Raw genomic sequence first — 23,888 nt, forward strand, 5'->3', positions numbered from 1 at the left:
TCCATCCGCGGAGCCACACCAGGCAGGGCTCACGGTGAGCTGGTGCCTGCGCTCTGCCGAGACCGACCCACGTGGAAGGCTGGCCGTCCCACCGACCAGCAGGGAGGACTAGCAGAGCCCACTGGCCGCTCACTGCGCGTCTCCGGCCTGGGGTCCCCGCCTCACCCTGCGGCCAGCTGGCCGGTTTGGAGGTGCTGGGGCGGCACAGCCCGCTGGCCTTTCCCTCCTCCCGCTGCCTGGGCGGAGTGGGCCCTCCGAGCACAGCCCCCACCCCCGTGTGGCCTCGCCTTCCCTGCTTGGTGGGGAGAGGGCCTCGCCCGGAGCCTGGGCCGGGGGCTCAGCAGCTGTGAGCGCCTTCCCTTCTCGGGATGCTGGTCCCTGGTGGACGCTCAGGGCTCCCCCTGGTGGACGGACTGAGCAGGGACAGCACTGGTCCCCACGCAGCTGGGTCCGGCTCTCAGCTGCTTGCTAACCAGGCGGAGCGGGAGGTTCGCGGGGGGTCCACCCTGCTGACTTTTACTCAGCGTCCTCCCAGTTATGAACGTTTCTAGTTCCCTTAGGAGGAAGAAGGAAGGTGACTCAGAGCGTGCAGAGGCAGGATACACAGAAGGAAGTGATGTTTAATCGCAGCTTCCGGGAAGGTGTCGCTGTGGGAGAGACGGAGCCGCGACTGGGAGCACGGGCGACGCCGAGCCTCCCAGGGAAGCCAGGACCTTTGTCCTCACCGGAGCCTTGAGGTTTGCTTGTTGTCACTTCACCGTGGCAACCGCACGGAGCAATCTGTTCTCAGCTCCCCTCCTGCTCCATGTGTGTTTGCTGGGTGATGAAGGGGGTAACACACCCACTCATACACAGGTGCACACAGATACACACACACGTGCACATACGCACAGGACCGCAAACACAGAGACCACACATGTACAAACACAGGAACACACAGGAACACCGACATATACATGTGTAAGCACAGAGGGCCACGCGTGTGCATATGTGCTTGCACACAGGATCACACATGTGCGAACATGTGGACACGCACACATGTGTGCACACACACAGGGACACACAGACTGAGAGTGAGGGAAGAGGAAGCGCCCTGGGATGGATGAACCCGGACAGCTGACAGCTGGCTGTGCGCCCCATTCCTGTGACCAGCCCTCACCGCCTCTCCTCGCGTGTGCCAGACAAGCCTACCCCCACCGGGAAGAGCCTGTTTTGTGGTGAAAACCGAGCGTCTGCCAATGGGCTAACGTCTGGAATCGGAGGACGCGCGTTACGAAAGCTGTGAACAGCAGTGTCCTCCTGTGGACCCCAATCCACAGCAACTGATAGCGTCGCCAACACAGTGAGCCCGCCGCACCAGACGGCACCAAACCGTGTCCTCTGGGGACGGGGAGCGTCCCCTGCAACCGAATAACCCCGGGCCTCCGCGTGACAGGGCCACGCCCCGTGACCCGAGACGCACACCCTTCCCGACCGACCGCCAGCTCGCACAGGCACTGCGGCTCCTCCACCGCCCCCGCCCCCGGGCCCGGGGAGAAGGTCAGACTTGACCCCCATCGATCGTAGCTGAAGGGTAAGGCGGCGCTAACGTCCCTTTAGCCTTGGCCCTGGTCTCACTTCAGAAAACATAGGCCACTCACATCCGCGTCCTTTCAGCGGACCTTTTGTTGTTGCTAAGCCTCACCTGAGAACATTTCCCATGATGCTTAGGGAGAGTGGAAGACAGGGAAAGACAGAGAGACATCAATGTGAGAGACATACATCGGTTGGTTGCCCCCTGCACGCGCCCTGGCCAGGGAACGGGGCGGGGAGGAGCCTGCAACTGAGGTGCGTGCCCTTGACCGGAATCAAACCCGGGGCCCTGTGGTCTGCAGGCCGATGCTCTATCCACTGAGCCACACCGGCTCGGGCCTTGCTGGTCCGTGTACCGTGATGGAGAAGAGACCGTTCTCGTGTCGGTTTATCAGGGGATAAATGACCCCCACGGAGCTGGGTGCCCAGGCTGAGCTGGGAATCAAACAGCTGAGACGCAAGGAAAAGGAAGCGTCTCTGAGCGCACCTGGCAGGTCCCCGAGGGTTCGCATCCCAGGAGCAGTGCCGCAGCCTGTGTGACCTCCAATGCGCTCACCGCGTCGCCCTGCGTGTCACGCAGCCTGCATCACCCCACCCGGGGGACAGACACCCCAGGTGCTGTCCCACACCCACGTCTCACCCGAGGCCAGGGCACATGGGCCAGGGTGTGGGGCCTGACGCCCCTGAGGTGAGCTGGCTCCCAGCCCTCACCCCCAGTTCCACGCGTTTCTTGCAGGACATTTGCCTACGAACCTACCGCGGAGAGCAATGGCCCCCTGCCCTCCCCTACCGTCGCTGCAGATGCGTCCTGCCCTCTCCTCCACCAACCGCCGCCCACACCCTCGCTTGCTGTCATTACACGCAAGACCCTTCGCCTTCCCTAACCCCTAACCCTAACACTAACCCTAACCCCTAACCCTAACCCCTAACCCGAACACTAACTCTAACCCTAACCCTAACCCCTAACCCTAACCCCTAACCCGAACACTAACTCTAACCCTAACCCTAACCCTAGCCCTAACCCTAACCCTACCGTCGCTGCAGACGCGTCCTGCCCTCTCCTCCACCAACCGCCGCCCACACCCTCGCTTGCTGTCATTACACGCAAGACCCTTCGCCTTCCCTAACCCCTAACCCTAACCCTAACCCCAAACCCTAACCCTAACCCTAGCCCTAACCCTAATCCTAGCACTGACCCCTAATCCTAACCCCTAACCCTAACCCTAACCCCTAACCCTAACCCTAGCCCTAACCCCTAACCCTAACCCCCAACACTAACCCCTAACCCTAACACTAACCCCTAACCCTAACCCTAGCCCTAGCCCTAACCCTAACCCTAAGCCCTAACCCTAACCCTAACACTAACCCCTAACCCTAACCCTAACCCTAACCCTAACCCCTAACCCTAGCCCTAACCCCTAACCCTAACACTAACCCCTAACCCTAACCCCTAACCCTAACCCCTAACTCTAACCCTAGCCCTAACCCCTAACCTAACCCTAGCCCTAACCCCTAACCCTAACCCTAACCCTAACCCTAGCCCTAACCCCTAACCCTAACACTAACCCCTAACCCTAAAACCCTAACCCTAACACTAACTCCTAACCCTAAGCCCTAACCCTAACCCTAACCCGGTGCTTTCCTCAGCGTGAGGGACACCTCCCCTCCCCTGTGCAGACTCCCCCTTGGTGACTGGAGGGCGAATGACCTACTTACCAGGCAGAAGGTCTTTATTTCAACGCAGAAGACAGACAGGTACCGCCTCCCGGGTCTGTGTCCCTGTAATTTCTGTCACCTCCCGGATGTGTGCGTTTCTCCCACCAGCACGGCACTAGGTCGGTTATATGAAGCTCTAGCTCTGCCAGTGCTAGCCTATGCGTCTTTATTATCAATTCGGTGTCCGCTGCGGGAATTCCCACCGTCATCGCTAACATTTTCACCGCAATCGCCAGACGACAGTCACACGCGTGAGAAAACACCAATGCTTTTTCTTACTTTGAGCAGTGGCATTAAAAATACGTGTATGTATATGTCGGCCCTGGCCGGTGTGGCTCAGTGGATAGAGCGTTGGCCTGCGGATGGAAGGGTCCCGGGTTCGATTCCAGTCAAAGGCACGTGCCTCGGTTGCAGGCTCCTCTCCATCCCAGGCCCTGGTTGGGGCACGTGCAGGAGGCAACCAATCAGTGTGTTTCTCTCATGTTGATGTCTCTCTGTCTTCCCCTCTCTCTTCCACTCTCTAAAATCAATGGGAAACATCTTAGGGTGAGGTAAAATATAAAGATATATATACACTGAGCGGCCAGATGATGATGATCTCTGAATGCATAATAATCTGGACACTCAGTGTGTGTGTGTATGTGTGTGTGTGTGTATGTGTGTGTGTGTGTGTATAAAATTAGTGGCCTGGTGCACGAATTCGTGCATGGGTGGGGTTTGGCCAGCCTGGCCAGGGAGAGGGGACATGGACGGTTGGCCGGCCTGCCTGCTGGTTGAACTCCTGGTCGAGGGGACAATTTGCATATTAGCCTTTTATGATATAGGACATACACCGAGTGGCCAGGTTATGCATTCAGAGATCATCATCATCTGGCCACTCAGTGTGTGTGTGTGTGTGTGTGTGTGTGTGTGTGTATAAAATTAGTGGCCTGGTGCACGAATTCGTGCATGGGTGAGGTCCGGCCAGCCTGGCCAGGGAGAGGGGACATGGGTGGTTGGCTGGCTTGCCTGCTGGTCGAACTCCTGGTCGAGGGGACAATTTGCATATTAGCCTTTTATTCTATAGTATCTACACCGAGTGGCCAGGTTATGCGTTCAGAGATCATCATCATCTGGCCACTCAGTGTGTACGAGAGAAACACGCAGGCTCCTCCGACCCAGGGACCTTTGCACGGAAACAGAGGTGAGTCTGAGCCAGCGCGGCGTCCATCCTCAGCCTGAGTCGCAACAGGGGGGCTCCCCGCTGCCCGGCTGCCTCGGGGCCTCGGGGCCGCCCTCTCCGCGGATGGACGCGTTTTCTCGGGCCGAGAGGGCAGGGCAGCACGCCGCTCCGGGCCGTGGCTGTCACCCCCGGGACCTCATCCCCCTGGCACACGCCTCCAGACTGGCACGTGTCAGATGGGGCCGTGGTTCCTTCCTTTCCAGGGGGAGCCCCAGAGAAACCCAGGCAGGCCACGCGCTGTCCACGCTGACGCCCGACGCTGGCCCCGGCCGGCCGCCCGCCAGCCCCCCGTGCTGGGGGACAGCGGCTGGATGCGCAGCGAACGGAGGAGGGGACCCCTCCTTCCTCCCTTTTCTCCGGGGAAACGGCCTGCACGGTGGCAGAGGCTCATGGGAAACCCGGCACACACCCTCAGACACGGTCCGGCGTGTCCGGGACACACAGGCACAGGCCAGGAGTTGGGGTTCCCACAGCATTTATAGCCGGGGGAGGCGCTCAGCGTTACCAGGTGGGCAGAGCGTTTCTACCCGACGGGCCTCACCGGCCGCTTGGTGGGCACAATCTGGTTTCAGGGAAAACCGGGGGGGGGAGGGGGGGGGGGACACGACTCTGCAACCGAAGAGCGAACGAGAGAGAGACGAACGAGTAAGAACTGAGTAAAACCAGGCTCTCGCAGGGACAGGTGCAGCTCGGCGACGGGGACAGTCGGCAGGCCGAGCCCACCGCCGAGGATTCACGCTAAAGGCCTCGCGCCTCCGGGAGCCCGGCAGCCGCAGGCAAAGCCCAGCTGCGATGGCGTCGGTGTGAGTCCCGCAGGGAGTGAGTCCCGCAGGGAGTGAGTGAGTCCCACAGGGAGTGAGTCCCACAGGGAGTGAGCCCCGGCCCAGGGCCCCGCTCCGGGGCACCGCGTCGGCCGGACAGCGGGCGCAGGTGCGGGCAGCTCCGGCGGCGTCCTCAGAAGCGCCTGGCGTGACTAGGGAATGACGCGCAGCAGTAAACTGTGGGGACAAACGGCAGAGTGTGAAGGCGCCGGCTCCCCGCCCTGCACATGCAGCCTCGGCCCGGGGTCCACAGCGCACACAGAGCCCCCACGCCCATCGCTACGGCCCTGGCGCCTCCGCTCAGGCCGGGTCTGCGCGGGGCTAACGGGCCGGGACCGGCAGACACCAGCCTCGCCGCACGCCTCCTCCTGCAGGCGGCCGGACACAAGTATTTGCACCCGAGAGGGAACCTGCAGGTCCCTGCTGGCGAGGGCGCGGCCGCGGGCTGTCACGTGGCCCGTTTCCACGGTGTAAATACCCCCTCCTGTCCATCCCCAGCCGCCAGCGCCAGGGGCGGGCTGTGGGGCTGGCGAGGGCGCGGCCGCAGACGGGCTGCGGGATTCCGCTGTTCTCTGCATCGTGTGGACTCAACGTACGGAACTCAGCCCGATATCTTTGTGGGGTTTTTGTTGTTGTTATTTTTAAAATTATTTTTAATCCTCACCTGAGGGTATTTTTTCATTGACTTTTAGGGAGAGTAGAAGAGAGAGGGAGAGACAGAGAGAACTATCGATGTGAGAGAGACACATCGATGGGTTGCCTCCTGCACACGCCCCAACCAGGGCCCTGGGCGGGGAGGAGCCTGCAACGGAGGTACGTGCCCTTGACCGGAATCGAACCCGGGACCCTTTGGTCCGCAGGCCGATGCTCTATCCACTGAGCCACCCCGGCCGGGTAGGGCTGTTACCTGTGTCTTTGATTCTGTCTATTTAATTGGAAGCGTACCTAACTTACTTCTTAACAGTGGTTGTGTTTTGCTAAGATCAACAGGCTTGTCAAATCCTCGAAATCCCACCATCTGTCCCGGCCCCGGGGCCCTGGCTGCTGGGAGCTGAGAGCTCCATCCCCGTCTCTCGCAGGGGCCTCGGAGGAGGGACAGCCTCCCTCCCCCGTCGCCATCTCCTTCCATCTTTCCCTTGAGGAGCAGGCCCGTGGGCCCCCGTCCTTCCTGCTGGGCGGCCCGAGCCCTTCCCAGGGCTGCGAGCGGCGGTGCGGCCGGCTCCCTGGCAGCGGCGGGCGGGAAGCAGCGACTAAACACGGGACGGCCCCCACTGCGGGCTCCACGGGGCCCGGGACCAGCGGGGCGCCCCGAATTGTACTGTGAGCAGCTTCGGGCTGGACCCCTCGGCCTGGGCACAGGCCCAGGGGGGACTTCTGGTTCAGACTTTAGAGGGCGGCCGGCGGGCGGCCTTAGAGAGGGCTGGTGCCCCCGAAGGGCATCAGCCAGTCCGTGTGCCCCACTCCGGTGCGGGCTGCTCACCGAGGGAGCCGCGGGGAACCCCAGCTGTGCCCGGGCATTTCCCGGCTCTGCTGGGCCGGGCTGCCGGCCGTGCGACTGTTACTATTACTAATTTCACACGGAGCCCAGTCAAAGCACCGTCTTCTGGCCGAAAAGGGAGAGTTTAACTCTCTGCTTTGACTTCCTTGTTTTAGGGTTTCTCCTTGCCGCTCGCACACGGACAACCCATCAGCCGGGAACCTCGCGGCTGTCACCTGTGCTGCCTTAATGCCACGCGTCTCTCAGAGCAGGAGACCGAGACCCAGGCTCTCTCTGAAACCGCCCTGGCCAGTGTGCTCAGTGGATAGAGCGTCCGCCTACGGACCACAGGGTCCCGGGTTCGATTCCGGTCAAGGGCACGTACCTTGGTTGCAGGCTCCTCCCTGGCCTGAGCCCTGGTCCGGGCGTGTGCAGGAGGCAGCCCATCGATGTCTGTCTCACATGGATGTCTCTCTGTCTCTCCCTCTCTCTCCCGCTCTCTCTAAACATCAATGGGCAGTGTCCTCGGGGAGGCTTACCGACAAACAACACGCCCACCTCCCAGCGACGGGAGGAACGGGCCGCCAGGGAAGACGACGTGCGTGAGGCTGGCGCTGGACGGCGGGCCGGGCGTCCCGGGACAGTCGGGCCGGTTTAATTTAAAACCAAGTGAACGGAGGCGCCGTGCGGGGCGCTCCGTGTGCGCTGGTGTGTAACCCCCGGGCCTTCTCATGCGAGTCAGTAACTGAGGACTGGTTAGCAGCCTCCCGTGCCTGGTTAGTGGCCTAACATAACCAACCCGTGCTGAGGGTCCTGAAAACAAACACGTCCGTGCAGTTAGCGGGACGGGCTCCGTGCTCCCGACTCCACAGCCAAGACGCAGGGAACTCAGGTGCGGGCAGAGAGCAAGCGGGGGAGACGGCCGTGAGGAAAACCGGTGCAAGTGCGTGGCTTTCACGTGCCCACGCGCTGCCGTGTACACGCTGCCGTGGGCGCGGCCACGTGGCGGAGGTTAACGTGAAAGCTTGTTAATAAGAAGCGACAAGGCTACAGAGCAAGGAGCAGGGGACCCCTGTCCCGCTGTCCCACAGTCACGCTCAAACACGCCACCAAGGACCCGCTCACGGCGACCGCCGCGCCACGGCTCTGAGAGGTCACGAGCTCCGTCCTCCTCCTCCCACCGCACACACGTGTCTGCCGACGTGGGCGCCACCGCGGCCGGCCCAGGCCTCCAGGGAGGAGGCACCGCCGATCGGGCCAGGAGCTCGGTCTGCGCCCGGTGACGGCGGAGCGCACGCCCTGACCTCCGGCCACGCGGCGCCCACCGCGAGCGAAGGCGTCTCGTCTCCGGGGAGCTCCCTCGCGGAGAGAAAGCCACTTCTGACCGCAGGGCAGGGCTTTTAAACGAGACCAGGTTCCAAAGGGGCCGGTCGGACACAGCCCGCCAGCCTGCGCAGCCCCCAAGGCGATCCCCAAACCAGGCCCTCGCCCGCCGGCGGCCAGGGCTGAGCCTCCACCCAGAACCAGGAGGTCGCGGTTCCATTCCCGGTCAGGGCACACGCCGGGGTGTGGCCTCCATCCCCAGTGGGGGCGGGGCAGGAGGCAGCCGATCCGTGACCCTCTCCCATCACGGGTGTTTCCAGCTCTCCCTCCCCCGTCCTCTCGGACATCAGCACAAACAGGAAGAGGAAAGCCGTCCTCTGCCCCCGGCGCGGTGCGGCGCCCTCAGGCCCGCGGCTCGGGCGGCTGCTCTGGCCTGCGAGGCGGCGAGTGGGACGCAGAGAGCGGAGGCCGGGCCTGCATCGCAACCGCCCTGCAGGCGGGACGCTCCACGCAGAGCTCAGCATCGCCCAGGAGAAACCCCGGCCTGGGGAGCCCCACCTCTCAGGCTGGGACAGGGCCCACACCACTGAGCCCTCGGCGCTGTGCGGCTGGACGCAGCTCCAGCCCTGCCTCCTCCCGGAGCCTCGGCTCCCTGCCCGCAGAGCGACTGGACAGGTGCCCCGGGGGACAGGTGCCCAGGCTCTGGGTCCCGGGCCCGCCAGCCGATGTGCTGGGCGGCGCTGGGCTGTGCTGGGCGGCGCTGGGCTGCTATGGCCGACAGTCTGAGGTCGGTTCTAATTCGAGGAGCGTTAGCTCGTAGCCGATGTCTCCACCCACAGGCACTCGCCGGCTGAAGCTAACCCCCGGGTGGTGATGGGGGAGATCACTTTTCGGCCCGGCACTCGCGGGCACGCGGGGCCCGCTGCCTGGAGCACTGGGAAGAGCGAGAGAGCAGAGACACGGACGCCCAGAGAGAGGAGGTCGGAGACAGCCGGCCAGGCCCCGGAGGAGCCGCCGGCACAGGACGCGGAGGAGGCACGTACGTGTGGGTCTCAGGTCCGCGGCCTCGGGAGCAGCGCCTTCCCCGGGGGAGCCGAGGGGCTCGGCCACGTCCGTGTCGGGAGGCGGGTAGGGCGGGGGCGGGGGCAGCACTAACTGGGGAGGCCCCCGAGCCGTGCCTCTGGGAGGCTTTTGTGGCACCTGCCGTCCACCACCTACATGGGATCAAGGAGGTTATTCAAGGTCAAGGCCACAGGCTCCCAGCCTGCCAACAGGGGGCGCTGTGCCACCACCCCCCTCACCGCATCCAACCACCCCCCTCACCGCATCCAACCACCCCCCTCACCACATCCAACCACACCCCTCACCGCATCCAACCATCCCTCACCGCATCCAACCATCCCTCACCGCATCCAACCATCCCTCACCGCATCCAACCATCCCTCACCGCATCCAACCATCCCTCACCACATCCAACCACACCCCTCACCGCATCCAACCATCCCTCACCGCATCCAACCAGCCCCCTCACCACAACCAACCATCCCTCACCGCATCCAACCATCCCTCACCGCATCCAACCCCTCCCTCACCGCATCCAACCATCCCGCACCGCATCCAACCACACCCCTCACCGCATCCAACCACACCCCTCACCGCATCCAACCACACCCTCACCGCATCCAACCCCTCCTCACCGCATCCGACCATCCCTCACCGCATCCGACCATCCCTCACCGCATCCGACCATCCCTCACCGCATCCGACCATCCCTCACCGCATCCAACCATCCCTCACCGCATCCAACCACACCCCTCACCGCATCCAACCACACCCCTCACCGCATCCAACCAGCCCCCTCACCGCATCCAACCATCCCTCACCGCATCCAACCACCCCCCTCACCACATCCAACCATCCCTCACCGCATCCAACCACACCCCTCACCGCATCCAACCATCCCTCACCGCATCCAACCATCCCTCACCGCATCCAACCACACCCCTCACCGCATCCAACCACACCCCTCACCGCATCCAACCACACCCCTCACCGCATCCAACCACACCCCTCACCGCATCCAACCACACCCCTCACCACATCCAACCCCTCCTCACCGCATCCGACCATCCCTCACCGCATCCAACCCCTCCCTCACCGCATCCGACCATCCCTCACCGCATCCAACCACACCCCTCACCGCATCCAACCACACCCCTCACCACATCCAACCATCCCTCACCGCATCCAACCATCCCTCACCATATCCGACCCCTCCCCTCACCGCATCCAACCAGCCCCCTCACCGCATCCAACCACACACCTCACTGCATCCAACCACACCCCTCACCACATCCAACCACCCCCCTCACCACATCCGACCCCTCCCCTCACCACATCTGACCCCTCCCCTCACCACATCCAACCACACCCCTCACCACATCCAACCATACCCAGCACCAAATTTAACCTCAGTTGACACCAAACCAGTCTCACTCAGCACCAAACCCAATCAGGCCCAGAACTGAATCCAACTTCCCTCAGCACCAAAGGCAACCACATCTAGAACCAAATGCAACCACACCCAGTACCAAGTCTAACCACACCCTGCCCCAAGGTTAACCCCCTCGGGCACCACACCCCTCCCTCCGGCTGGGACACGGTGCGGGCCAGGGCACTCGCCGCCGGCCAGCTGGGAGGCCCCCCAGTGTCGCCCGTCTCCAGCCGCGCGGCGGCCTTCAAACGCTGGGCTCACGCCGACCTGCTCCTAAGAGCTCCGCCATCTCCGTCGAGTTCGAAGGGCCTGGTTTCACCCCGGGAGCCTGTTCCTGGGTCCCAGGCTGCTCAGCTCACGCCTGCAGCCTCTCCACGGCCCTCCCCGCTCTCACGCCACACGCCTGAGCCACGTGCGCTGCCACCGGCGCCACCGCCAGTCACCGCATTCCCCTGCGAAAGGGCCGCCTCGGGCAGCACAGCAGCCCGTTCGCTGTTCATACACCGGAGCCGCTCCCCCGTTTCCATGGGAACGGCTTCCTTCTGTCCAGGACGTGGCTCCTCGTGCCCCACGCCCGCCGCATCACTGCTTTCCAAATGCTTCCTCCGAGCTTCGGGGTTCAGGCTCTCCGTGCTCCTGGATCCAGTTGTTGGAGAAATACAAAGCGTCGCTTCTGTACCCCGAGACACGCCCCTCGGTGATGCTCTGGTTACAGCCCTTCAGGCGTGGGAGAGGGACCTCCCGTCTCTCCCATCACTCCCCAGCAAAGGTGCACATTCTCCCGCCCGGCCGGGTGGCTCAGTGTTTGAGCATCAACCTATGACCCAGGAGGTCAGGGTTCGATTCCCGGCAGGGCACAGGCCCGGGTTGTGGGCTCCATCCCCAGTGTGGGGGGCGTGCAGGAGGCGGCCGGTCCACGATTCTCTCTCATCGTTGATTTTTTTCTCTCTCCCTCTCCCTTCCTCTCTGAGATCAATAAAATACCTTTCTAAAAAAGGTGCACACAGCCAAAACCGGTTTGGCTCGTGGATAGAGCGTCGGTCTGCGGACTGAAAGGTCCCGGGTTCGATTCCGGTCAAGGGCATGTACCTTGGTTGCAGGCACATCCCCTGGTGGGGGGTGTGCAGGAGGCAGCTGGTCGACGTCTCTCTCTCATCGATGTTTCTAGCTCTCTGTCCCTCTCCTTCCCTCTCTGTAAAAAATCAATAAAATATATTCCAAAAAAAAAAAAGGCGTACACACCCCAAGAGCAGGCTGGGTGGGTGCCGCTCGGCCCAGGGGTGCATCAGTGAGAAGGCCCCCCGGGAGCAAGGCCTGGAGGCGGAGCCCCCTCCCAGCAGCTTGCGTCGGTTTGCCCGGACACGTGGGCCAAGACCCGCACCGACGCAGCCAATGCGTCTGAACGCACCCTGAAGCTCCATGTGCGTTCTCCTGTGGACGGGGCTATGCTGTGATTTTTATTTCTTTAACTAAAGCCTCTAGACGTGGGTTATCTGTCCCTGCGCTGCGGTGAGCCTACCTTTACGTCACGGGGGGTGGTGACAGGAGTGGACGTCGGCCTTGAGACGGCCACCGAGCCCTCCCCCCTCCCCCCTCCCCCGACCTTGAAAATCAGTGGAGTTATTTTCCCTGGGAAGGGGCTCGGCCGCCTCCGTCCTCACGGAGAAGAGGGGGGATCTGGGAGACGTGCGGCGGAGGCCCCCCCGCCCCCACCTCCCCTCTGGTTCTCAGTGAGGGAATCTTCTGCTTTAAGTCACCCTCCTCCCTCATGTCCCAACCCGGGCCTGCTCTCCAGAGCACGTCAGTCACGGGGCCTCGTCCCTCCACGTGTGACCCGGGAGGTCCTGCCTGGTGGGGACAGGGCCTGTGTGGCCCGGGGACTGGCGTGACGCAGCCACAGCCACGCCGCCACTTAAAGTGGCCGCTCCGTAGAATTTCCACGAGGAATTCTAAATCCGAGGTTGTCGCCCCCGCCAGGCGCGGCTCGGTGGTTGAGCATCGACCCAGGAACCAGGAGGTCACAGTTCGATGCCCGGTCAGGGCACAGGCCCGGGTTGCGGGCTCGATCCCCAGTGGGGGGCGTGCAGGAGGCGGCCGGTCCGTGATTCTCTCTCATCATGGATGTTCCTATCTCTCTCTCCCTCCCGTTTCCTCTGTGACATCAGTGAAAGTCCATTTAAAATAAAGAACGAAGTCTGAGGTTGCGGACCTCCGGGGAAAGGCGGTGGGGGCGGGGGGCGGGGCAGGAGGGGGGCTGCGGTTCACTTCGCCGAGCTCCTGAGCGTGTCTCTGTAAGCCGGACAGTACTGCCCTTTGGGGAAGGGGATGAGCCGACAGGAGACACCGGCTCCCGCTCCTGCCGAGCGCGATTCCCAGGCGCGACGGCCCGGCCCCAACAGAGGGCCATTCACGGGGGCCCTGACCCGGCGCCAAGGCGCTCGCGCCCGCCTCGCGCGCGGACAATGGCCGCTTGTCCCGGGAGCCTGTTCCCGGCCGTCAAAGGCAAATTGTGCGGGTGACGGGGGCGAGGCGGCACCGAGTGGCCACCTGACAGCTTCTCGGGGCTGCTGCACCTGCAGCCCGGCGCCCGCACGGGTGGCATGCCAGCGGCGGCGTGGGAACGAGGCCGGCCCGGCTGCGCGCCAGAGCCCCGCTCCCCGCGTCCCCGCCCCACGCGGGGCTGCCTCGCCCCTCCCTCGGGGCCCCGCTCCCTCCGAGCAGGCCCTGCACTGCGTGTGGGAAGGCGTGTCGGGGACAGCGTCACGCGAGGCGGGTAAAAATGACCGAACTGCTGTCACTCCTCAGCACCCGGCCCCCTGAGAACACACCTCCCGTCCTCAGAACACGGCCGCACCCACGGCCCCGCTGTCCGCTGTCCCCCCGTGTCCTCAGCCCTCCTGCCTTCCGCACGCCACATCACACCTGCAGCACACGCCTGTTAGCTTGCACACACATGCCCATTCCGCTCTTTATTCCCCAGCATCCTCGCGTGTTAGGGCCGCGAGGGGCGGCTGCGGGTTAGGGCGCGGGTGCAGGGTGCGCGGTGCAGGCACAGCCACGGCCCGGCGGTCACTCACCCATCGTGCTCTTCCTGTTCTCCTCGCGGTCCTCCGTGCGCGGCGGCACCAGGGGGCTGGGCGGCGGGGGCGCTGGCGCCCGCCTCTTCTTTCTCTGCAGGTCCATCTGGGAGCCCAGCGACATCTGGGAGCACAAAGGACACTCGGTGTCGGGGCGGCTCTGGCGGCGCGGGGCCTGGGCGCGCCCGGGGGGAGCCAGCCGGCGGGACACGGTGTCCCCGGGAGGGCAGGGCAGGCCGCCGTGTCCCGGGGAGTGGCCCCGGGGTGACCAGGGAAGCTCACAGACTCCCCCCAAGACGCCTGTGAGCTCGGGGCGGTGCCCCATCTCTGATAGGGGCTCCTGGCAGGGCTGGACACGGGCAACTTCTCAGCATGACTTCGCCCTCGGGAGCCGCAGAGGGAACCCGCTCCCTGCGGAGGCTGCGCCGAGCGCTGCGTGGTGGTGCCGTGGCCGAAGCACAGAGCAGCACACCTCGATTTCAAATTTTATTTTACTTTTTATTTAAAAATGTTCTTATTGATTTCAGAGAGGAAGGGAGAGGGAGAGAGAGAAACATCACTGATGAGAGAATCATCGATTGGCCGCCTCCTGCGCGCCCCCCACTGGGGATCGAGCCCGCCACCCGGGCCTGTGCCCAGACCAGGAATCGAACTGTGACTTCCTGGTTGGTTGACACTCAACCACTGAGCCACACCAGCTGGGCCCATGTCAAATTTTAAAAATTATATAAGCCAAAGGAAGAAAAAAATCTCTTCATTAACACTCAGTTTAACTACCGACAGTTGGCATACATTTCCCTGGTCTTTAGTTTCTCATTTTAAAAATCATATTTTTTCTTTTATCACAGTTACAACCACCTCTTGGACCTTTAAAACTCTGTAACCTATTTTATGTAAAACACGGACATAAGAAAGAGCCAAACAGTTCCTCGAAGCTCCGTGTCTAACCGCCCAGGCTCCTGCCCACCCCAGGCTCCTGCCCACCGCCCAGGCTCCACCCACCGCCCAGGCTCCGCCCACCGCCCAGGCTCCACCCACCGCCCAGGCTCCGCCCACCGCCCAGGCTCCACCCACCGCCCAGGCTCCGCCCACCGCCCAGGCTCCACCCACCGCCCAGGCTCCACCCACCGCCCAGGCTCCGCCCACCGCCCACCGCCCAGGCTCCGGCCCACCGCCCAGGCTCCTGCCCACCGCCCAGGCACCTGCCCACCGCCCAGGCTCCACCCACCGCCCAGGCTCCACCCACCGCCCAGGCTCCGCCCACCGCCCACCGCCCAGGCTCCGGCCCACCGCCCAGGCACCTGCCCACCGCCCAGGCTCCGCCCACCGCCCAGGCACCTGCCCACCGCCCAGACACCTGCCCACCGCCCAGACACCTGCCCACCGCCCAGGCTCCTGCCCACCGCCCAGGCACCTGCCCACCGCCCAGGCTCCGCCCACCGCCCAGGCACCTGCCCACCGCCCAGGCTCCGCCCACCGCCCAGGCACCTGCCCACCGCCCAGGCTCCGCCCACCGCCCAGGCACCTGCCCACCGCCCAGGCTCCGCCCACCGCCCAGACACCTGCCCACCGCCCAGGCACCTGCCCACCGCCCAGGCTCCGCCCACCGCCCAGGCACCTGCCCACCGCCCAGACACCTGCCCACCGCCCAGACACCTGCCCACCGCCCAGACACCTGCCCACCGCCCAGGCTCCTGCCCACCGCCCAGACACCTGCCCACCGCCCAGGCTCCTGCCCACCGCCCAGGCACCTGCCCACCGCCCAGGCTCCGCCCACCGCCCAGACACCTGCCCACCGCCCAGGCTCCTGCCCACCGCCCAGGCTCCTGCCCACCGCCCAGGCTCCGCCCACCGCCCAGACACCTGCCCACCGCCCAGGCTCCTGCCCACCGCCCAGACACCTGCCCACCGCCCAGGCTCCGCCCACCGCCCAGACACCTGCCCACCGCCCAGGCACCTGCCCACCGCCCAGACACCTGCCCACCGCCCAGACACCTGCCCACCGCCCAGGCTCCGCCCACCGCCCAGACACCTGCCCACCGCCCAGACACCTGCCCACCGCCCAGGCACCTGCCCACCGCCCAGGCTCCGCCCACCGCCCAGACACCTGCCCACCGCCCAGGCTCCTGCCCACCGCCCAGGCACCTGCCCACCGCCCAGGCTCCGCCCACCGCCCAGACACCTGCCCACCGCCCAGGCTCCGCCCACCGCCCAGGCACCTGCCCACCGCCCAGACACCTGCCCACCGCCCAGACACCTGCCCACCGCCCAGACACCTGCCCACCGCCCAGGCTCCTGCCCACCGCCCAGACACCTGCCCACCGCCCAGGCTCCGCCCACCGCCCAGACACCTGCCCACCGCCCAGGCTCCTGCCCACCGCCCAGGCACCTGCCCACCGCCCAGGCTCCGCCCACCGCCCAGACACCTGCCCACCGCCCAGACACCTGCCCACCGCCCAGGCTCCGCCCACCGCCCAGACACCTGCCCACCGCCCAGGCACCTGCCCACCGCCCAGACACCTGCCCACCGCCCAGGCTCCTGCCCACCGCCCAGGCTCCGCCCACCGCCCAGGCTCCTGCCCACCGCCCAGGCTCCTGCCCACCGCCCAGGCTCCGCCCACCGCCCAGACACCTGCCCACCGCCCAGGCTCCTGCCCACCGCCCAGGCACCTGCCCACCGCCCAGGCTCCGCCCACCGCCCAGACACCTGCCCACCGCCCAGACACCTGCCCACCGCCCAGGCTCCTGCCCACCGCCCAGACACCTGCCCACCGCCCAGGCTCCGCCCACCGCCCAGGCTCCTGCCCACCGCCCAGGCTCCTGCCCACCGCCCAGGCTCCTGCCCACCGCCCAGGCTCCTGCCCACCGCCCAGACACCTGCCCACCGCCCAGGCTCCGCCCACCGCCCAGGCTCCTGCCCACCGCCCAGGCTCCTGCCCACCGCCCAGGCTCCTGCCCACCGCCCAGGCTCCGCCCACCGCCCAGACACCTGCCCACCGCCCAGGCTCCGCCCACCGCCCAGACACCTGCCCACCGCCCAGGCTCCTGCCCACCGCCCAGGCTCCGCCCACCGCCCGGGCTCCGCCCACCGCCCAGACACCTGCCCACCGCCCAGGCACCTGCCCACCGCCCAGACACCTGCCCACCGCCCAGGCTCCTGCCCACCGCCCAGGCTCCGCCCACCGCCCAGACACCTGCCCACCGCCCAGGCTCCGCCCACCGCCCAGACACCTGCCCACCGCCCAGGCTCCGCCCACCGCCCGGGCTCCGCCCACCGCCCGGGCTCCGCCCACCGCCCAGGCTCCGCCCACCGCCCAGGCACCTGCCCACCGCCCAGGCTCCGGCCCACCGCCCAGGCTCCGCCCACCGCCCAGGCTCCGCCCACCGCCCAGGCTCCTGCCCACCGCCCCGGCTCCGGCCCACCGCCCAGACACCTGCCCACCGCCCAGACACCTGCCCACCGCCCAGGCTCCAGCCCACCGCCCAGGCACCTGCCCACCGCCCAGGCTCCTGCCCACCGCCCAGACACCTGCCCACCGCCCAGGCTCCTGCCCACCGCCCAGGCTCCGCCCACCGCCCAGGCTCCGCCCACCGCCCAGGCTCCTGCCCACCGCCCAGGCTCCGCCCACCGCCCAGGCTCCGCCCACCGCCCAGGCTCCTGCCCACCCCCAGGCTCCGCCCACCGCCCAGGCACCTGCCCACCGCCCAGGCACCTGCCCACCGCCCAGGCTCCGCCCACCGCCCAGGCTCCGCCCACCGCCCAGGCACCTGCCCACCGCCCAGGCACCTGCCCACCGCCCAGGCTCCGCCCACCGCCCAGGCTCCGGCCCACCCCCTTCAAACTCTGTTCTTTTAAAATTCACTCTATTTTCATAAATAATAAGTGCACTCAGCTATTTCCTGACTGGTTTCCTGCTGCAGGTGAGGATTTAGCTCCTTGAGACACACACAGACGCAGACAAAAGCGCCCACACTTCCACCCCCAACCCCCAATCTTTTAAAAACTACAGCACGAGATCTAAATTCACGATTTGGTTGTATGCGTACTAGTGACCGGGGCACGGGTTCATGCACACTGAAAGGAATTAATTAGAAGGTGGCCGGGGGGCGGGACTGGGCCGGGTGGGCTGGATTGACACGCCCTGGAGCCAACCTCCCGCGGCCCCTCCCCGGCCGGCCGCCCCTGGGGTGGCGCCGTGGCTCGAAGGGCGTCTGCAGAGGGAGGGGTCCGGAGTGCGAGAGGGCACTCTGCAAAGTTGCTGTCGTACAGGGTGTGGAACGCAAACCCAAGTGTGCAGGAACCAGATTCGGGGCCGACAGAGCCCCAGCCACACATAACCCACGGCCGAAGGTGGAATCCTGCGACCCCGCGAGGAATCGGGCTCCCTCCACTCTGGTTCCGGGTGCGTCACCCGAGAACCACTGCAGCTCGGCAGCTCCTGCGTTGAGCATCTGCCCCCTGGTGGTCAGTGCGCATCATAGCGACTGGTCGGACGGGTGGAGGGACACTTAGCATATCAGCCTTTTATACAGTATACTAGAGGCCCAGTGCACAGACTCGTGCACCAGTGAGGTCCCTCAGCCTGGCCTCCTGCAGGGATCGGGCCGTTTGACATCCCCCAAGGGGTCCGGGAGAGCAAGAGGGCACTCTGCAAAGTTGCTGTCGCTCGGCAGCTCCTGCGTTGAGCGTCTCCCCCTGGTGGTCAGTGTGCATCATAGCTACCAGCCGGTCAGCTGGTCAGCCAGTCACTTAGGCTTTTATATATATAGATACTGTATGTAGATCGTTACAACCGATATTATCATTATGCAAACAAGCTGTCTTCAGCAGGAATTCTCTGCAGCCGAGATGCATAATGTGTCTGTTGCCTACATCTTCTTCCTAAATTTCTTTTTTGTTTTCTCTGAACTTGATAACTGATTTGTTTTCTGAGTTTCCTGGAAATTCCTTTCCCTCTACTCAGTTTTTCTTTATAATCCTCACCTGAGGATATGTTTTCTATTGATTGGAGAGAGAAAGAGAGCAAGAGACAGAGAGGGAGAGAGTGTTCCACTGGTCCCCCCCCCCCCCCCCCCCGGCCTTTGGCGTACGGGAAGGCGCTCTCATCAACCGAGCCCAGGCCAGGCTCCACACAGATTCTCACTGCGTGTTCCTTGATCTCACGCCTTTTCAAACCCGCCTCTTCGTGTTCATGGAGCACAGTCTCTCCAGGCCTCCTGAGACCGGAAAGTGACGAGACCTCGAAAATCTACACTTGCTTTTACTCTATCACCCGGAACAGTCGGCCCAGGGGCCTCTGGGAATCTAGGCTGTTTGTCTCTCAGAAGGCTGAGCCGTTACCCCAATGTTACCCTACCGTTACCCCCATTACCCCAATGTTACCCCACCGTTACCCCCATTACCCCAATGTTATCCCACTGTTACCCCACCGTTACCCCCATTACCCCAATGTTACCCCACCGTTACCCCCATTACCCCACCGTTACCCCACCGTCACCCCAACGTTACCCCCCAGTCTCTGAGCTGGAGCCGCGCATTGGAGACGCCGCTGTCAGTGTGACCTGCTTTTCACCTGCGGGTCGGTGGCTCCTGGGACCTGAGGTTTCCCCTGGGCTCGCCCTGGGGGCTCCCGCCGTCAGCACCTGCCAATCCCTGCACCACGTGCATCCCTTAAGTCCGCGGAATATTCCGGGTGGGCTTCCGGGTTGTTCCTTCCCCGTTCTCTCTCTCTCTCTCTCTCTCTCTCTGATCAGGTGCACACTAAGGGTTCTCCATCAGTTTTCTGATTTTTCTGGAATATTCTTCTCCAATTTAAAAAGGCTTTTCTTCCTTTCTGGGAAATTTCCTTCCCTTCCTCTCCAGCGTCTGTGACGTTTGCCTTCCTGCACCTGCCGCTCATTTCGCGAGCTCTTCCGTGTCCTGCGTCTTCCAAGAGCACGGCCTGGTCAGCTGGACACAGCACCCCTTTCTCTCCGAGGCTCCCGGACACCCCGAATGCTCCCAGGCCACTCCCTCCTGTGGGATGCCGGTCTTTCCCTCCGAGTCCCCTGCCCCCTTTGCTGTGGCTCCCCTCAATCCCAGGGGGGCCCTGGCCAATCACACAAACAGGCTTGTCCCAGCTCCTCGTCCCCTCCCGGCGCCCTCACCAGGTCTCCCCGCGGCCACTGGTGGCGCCAACAGCTCCAGCCGCCCGAGACCTTGGCCGAGTGCACTGCCCTCACAGCCGGGGCGCAACCACCGCGGTGAGGCCTGCCGGCGGGCGGACCCACTCACGCTCCGGCCCTCCGTGACCCGGGTGAGGCCTGCCGGCGGGCGGACCCACTCACGCTCCGGCCCTCCGTGACCCGGGTGAGGCCTGCCGGCGGGCGGACCCACTGACCCACTCACGCTCCGGCCCCCCGTGACCCGGGTGAGGCCTGCCGGCGGGCGGACCCACTCACGCTCCGGCCCCCCGTGACCCGGGTGAGGCCTGCCGGCGGGCGGACCCACTGACCCACTCAGGCTCCGGCCCTCCGTGACCCGCGGGCACTCGGGCGGCTCGCCTTCCTCTGGACACAAAGACCCCGGGCCCAGGTCCAGCGCGCGGGACGCATCCTCCCCGTCTCACCCTCGGGGACCGGGTCCCAGGGAGCACGGCTGTCACGTGTCTCACACGCGTTAACCTGCGTATTTTTATTCCGTTGAAAAGTCGCACCGCGGGACAGGTGGCTCCGAGCGCCTCTGGCTGCCCCCGGCTCTGCGGACGGACGTGCGGAGGGGGCGCCAGCTCGTCGCCGGACGTGGCTTTGTCCAGGGCACACCGAGGCAGAGGTCCTGGAACGACGTCGCGCTCCACGGCGTTGGTGACAAGGTGGCCGTGATGCCGGGAACGTCACCTTGTCTGTGTCCTCAGCCTTTGAGAAACGGACGTGAGACCTCGTTTCCCTTAAAGCCACAGAGCTACGATGGCGCGGGGTTCCGCCCTGCTGCGCCGGAACCTCGGAGGGAAACAGGACGGGAGCCCGCACGCGCCGGAGGCCGGAGCGGCCTTGTTCTGCCAGCCCCGAGGCGGGGCCACGAGAAGCGGGCGCGCCCGGGAACCCGCGTTCCGCTCCGCCCGGCCTCCCTCTGCTCCCCCGTCTCCCCGCGCACAGCCTCCGGGCAGGAGCCTTTCAGGGATGGGGCGATCCCACTGCCCCCCCACCCCCCGCTGCACGGAGCGGGGTGACCGCGGGATGACTCACGGGTCCCTCACACCCGCTCCCGGGCGGACACAAAAGGCCCGACAGAGACACAGAGGACAGCGTGGGCCTTTGCTGTCATCACATCCTCTGAGGACAGCGGGTTCGGGACCAAGAGAGACGCGTCCCCGGCTGAGTGAGCACGCCACACAGAAGCGCGTCCCGTCCCGTCGGAGCCGTTTCTCCTCCACGCCAGCCGTCTGTCCTCCGCGCTCCCAGCCTTTCCTGATTCCGTGTCGACGCGTTTCCTCCGGGAAGGAGGCCTGTGCGGACGCCAGCACGACCGACCTCGGCGCGTCTGTCCCTCCCCCTCAAGCCACGCCCCCCCCGAGGACCTGCGCCCCATCCACGTCCCTGGACAGGCGGAGCCAGGCGGGCCGCGCAGAGTCCGTGTGCGGTGCCCGTGGTCATGTCACGCAGGAGGGACGGCGTCGGTGAAGAGAAACGGGTCCCTCTGCTTGTCGTTCAGCTGACACGTGACCAAAAATTAGGCTATAAAGCTGACCTGGTGTTTTCTCTTTCTTTTAAACACACGCTTATTGATGTCAGAGAGGAAGGGAGAGGGAGAGAGAGAAACAGCCGTGATGAGAGAGACCACGGACCGGCTGCCTCCTGCACGCCCCCCACGGGGGATGGAGCCCGCACCCCGGCATGTGCCCTGACCGGGATGGAACCGTGACCTCCTGGCTCCTAGGCCGACACTCCACCCCCGACCCCCACTGCTGGCTCCATTGCCGCTCTTAAACCCGCTTCTCCTGACGGCTGACCAGGGGGGTTGATGGGGAAGAATCGTGAAAATCCCTGGCTGTGAAGAGCACGGCGTGGGGGGGGGGGGGGGGGCGGGGGGACTGACCCCCACGCTCCCCGGTGCCCGTCACGCCAGCAGCGCCGCGGACGGGACTGACGGGCAGGACCGAAAGGGCAGAGCCGCCGGGCCTGGGCGGGGACGCGGTGTTTGAACAGCGAAGCCGGCTCCACGCCCCGGAGGCGCAGGAGGCAGCAGCGGATCCCATCCCGGCTTAGCCGAGGCCTCGGAAAGGTCAGGCGCTGGGAGGGCGGCGAGAGCGGGAGGCAGCTAATCCTCCAACACGCGGCTCCGGCTGCGGGGGGGGGGGGGGGGGGGGGGGCGGGGGGGGGGTGCGGGCAGCACAAATGGTGGACGGGAAACGACAAAACAGCTGCCATTTCCCGGCTCCCCAACATCGGCCCGGGGCCACCCCGTCGCCTGCACCGGAGGAGAGGTTCCTCTGAGGGGTTCCTCGGCCGCGGCTGTGTTCACAGGCTCCGTCCGTGTGGGGCCCCGTCCCTGTGGCTGTTTGTGCTGGCGAAGGAAGTTGCTTCCTGGACCCCCTCGCCCCCCGCCTCCCCCCCCCCCCGCTTCCTTCAGCCTCCGCTCTGCTCCCCAGCGAGCCGCCCCTTCGCTTTGTCATGTTTTGGGTCGTAAACAAAACCTGTTCTTGGCTGTTGGTGGCAAAAGGAATTCAGGCAAATCTGTGATTCGCCCCCCTCCCCCCTTTCCTTTATTGACTGAGCAGGCAGACCTACTTCCTTTTTTTGGTTAATCCTCACTTGAGAATATTTTTACATTTTTCCATTGATTTTTAGAGAGCGTGGAAGGGAGGAGAGACAGAGAGAAACATCGATGCGAGAGAGACACATCAATGAGTTGCCTCCCACATGCACTCTGACCAGGGCCGGGGATCTAGCCTGCAACTGAGGTGCGTGCCCTTGACCGGAATCGAACCCAGGACCCGGCGGTCTGCGGGCCGATGCTCTGCCCACTGAGCCAAACCGGCCAGGGCCCGCCTGGAACGTCTGAAGGGGAAGTGACACCGGTACCGTTCACAACGCGGACCCAAAGCAGCGCGGCGGGGTCCAAAACCCGCACGCAGCCCGTCGCTGGACGTACCCTTCGCCTCTGCCTAGACTTCGGAAGCCGGAGAGCACGCTGTGGGCAGATGGGCAGGTTTCCGGAAACCGGGCAGAGCCAACATCGCAGCCCTCGCTTCTGAGCGCCCGGCAGATGTGTGCAGGGAGCGCCGCGCCCGCAGTGAGGGCCGGCTCCCGCGGCCTCCCTGTGGCTGAGCCTGCTGTCCAACCGCCGAGTGTATGGGCCTCTGGCACCGGCCCCCGGCGGAAGCAGCTCTGTCTGTTCAGGAGCGGCGCCCAGAGAACAGGGCTGCCCAGGTGACGGGCACCTCCTGGGCACCGCCCCGTGTGGCCTCGTTTCCTGATGGAGGTCAGGTGTGGAGCTGCCTGGTCCCACTGGGACGCTGCCAGGTGCCCCCGCTGCAGTGTCCTCCCCGACCAGCAGGCGGGGCTGTGGGGAAGCGCCGGGAACTTGCAGCACCAAGAAAGGCCCTCCCACGTGCCACCGACCGTGAGCCTGTTTTTCCTCCAAGATGTTTAGAATGTAAGTGTCAACCTCCCATAGCACACACGTGACTGCCCTGCCAGTGACGGTACACGAGTGAGATCATCCACTGCACACGTTCTCTCCACTTGAGAATCTCCACACACAGACCCTGCAGCAGGGGTGGCTACGCACCTGCACACGCTCCCGCCTGCACCTGCACACGCTCCCGCCTGCACCTGCACACGCTCCCGCCTGCACCTGCACACGCTCCCACCTGCACACGCTCCCACCTCCACCTGCACCTGCACACGCTCCCGCCTGCACCTGCACACGCTCCCACCTGCACCTGCACACGCTCCCACCTGCACACACTCCCACCTGCACCTGCACACGCTCCCGCCTGCACACGCTCCCACCTGCACCTGCACACGCTCCCGCCTGCACCTGCACACGCTCCCGCCTGCACATGCTCCCACCTGCACCTGTACACGCTCCCGCCTGCACACGCTCCCGCCTGCACACGCTCCCGCCTGCTCCTGCACACGCTCCCGCCTGCACAAGCTCCCACCTCACCACACCTCCTGCACAGGTGCACAGGATGCAGAGTGC

At 65.0% G+C, this 23,888-nt stretch overlaps 1 protein-coding gene across 3 annotated transcripts in view; it reads right to left on the reverse strand.

Annotated features, from left to right (window-relative positions):
• Nucleotides 1-632: 632 nt before the first annotated feature.
• The window catches only part of LOC103294207 (protein cordon-bleu), a 90,299-nt gene continuing 67,043 nt past the window's right edge, over nucleotides 633-23,888 (reverse strand). Inside the window, exons 8-10 of one of the 3 annotated variants that reach the window (XM_054726233.1) lie at nucleotides 13,703-13,826; nucleotides 9,175-9,345; nucleotides 4,308-5,508 (exon numbers count right to left, since the gene is read on the reverse strand). In XM_054726233.1, the coding sequence (XP_054582208.1) occupies nucleotides 5,465-5,508; nucleotides 9,175-9,345; nucleotides 13,703-13,826 (339 nt within the window). In that variant the 3' untranslated portion in view covers nucleotides 4,308-5,464. Of the gene's footprint in view, nucleotides 817-4,307; nucleotides 5,509-9,174; nucleotides 9,346-13,702; nucleotides 13,827-23,888 lie in introns of those variants that run through there. The other 2 variants (XM_054726234.1, XM_054726235.1) reach the window with 2 other exon arrangements.

The sequence above is a fragment of the Eptesicus fuscus genome, chromosome 14, assembly GCF_027574615.1.
Source record: "Eptesicus fuscus isolate TK198812 chromosome 14, DD_ASM_mEF_20220401, whole genome shotgun sequence".
NCBI lineage: Eukaryota > Metazoa > Chordata > Mammalia > Chiroptera > Vespertilionidae > Eptesicus > Eptesicus fuscus.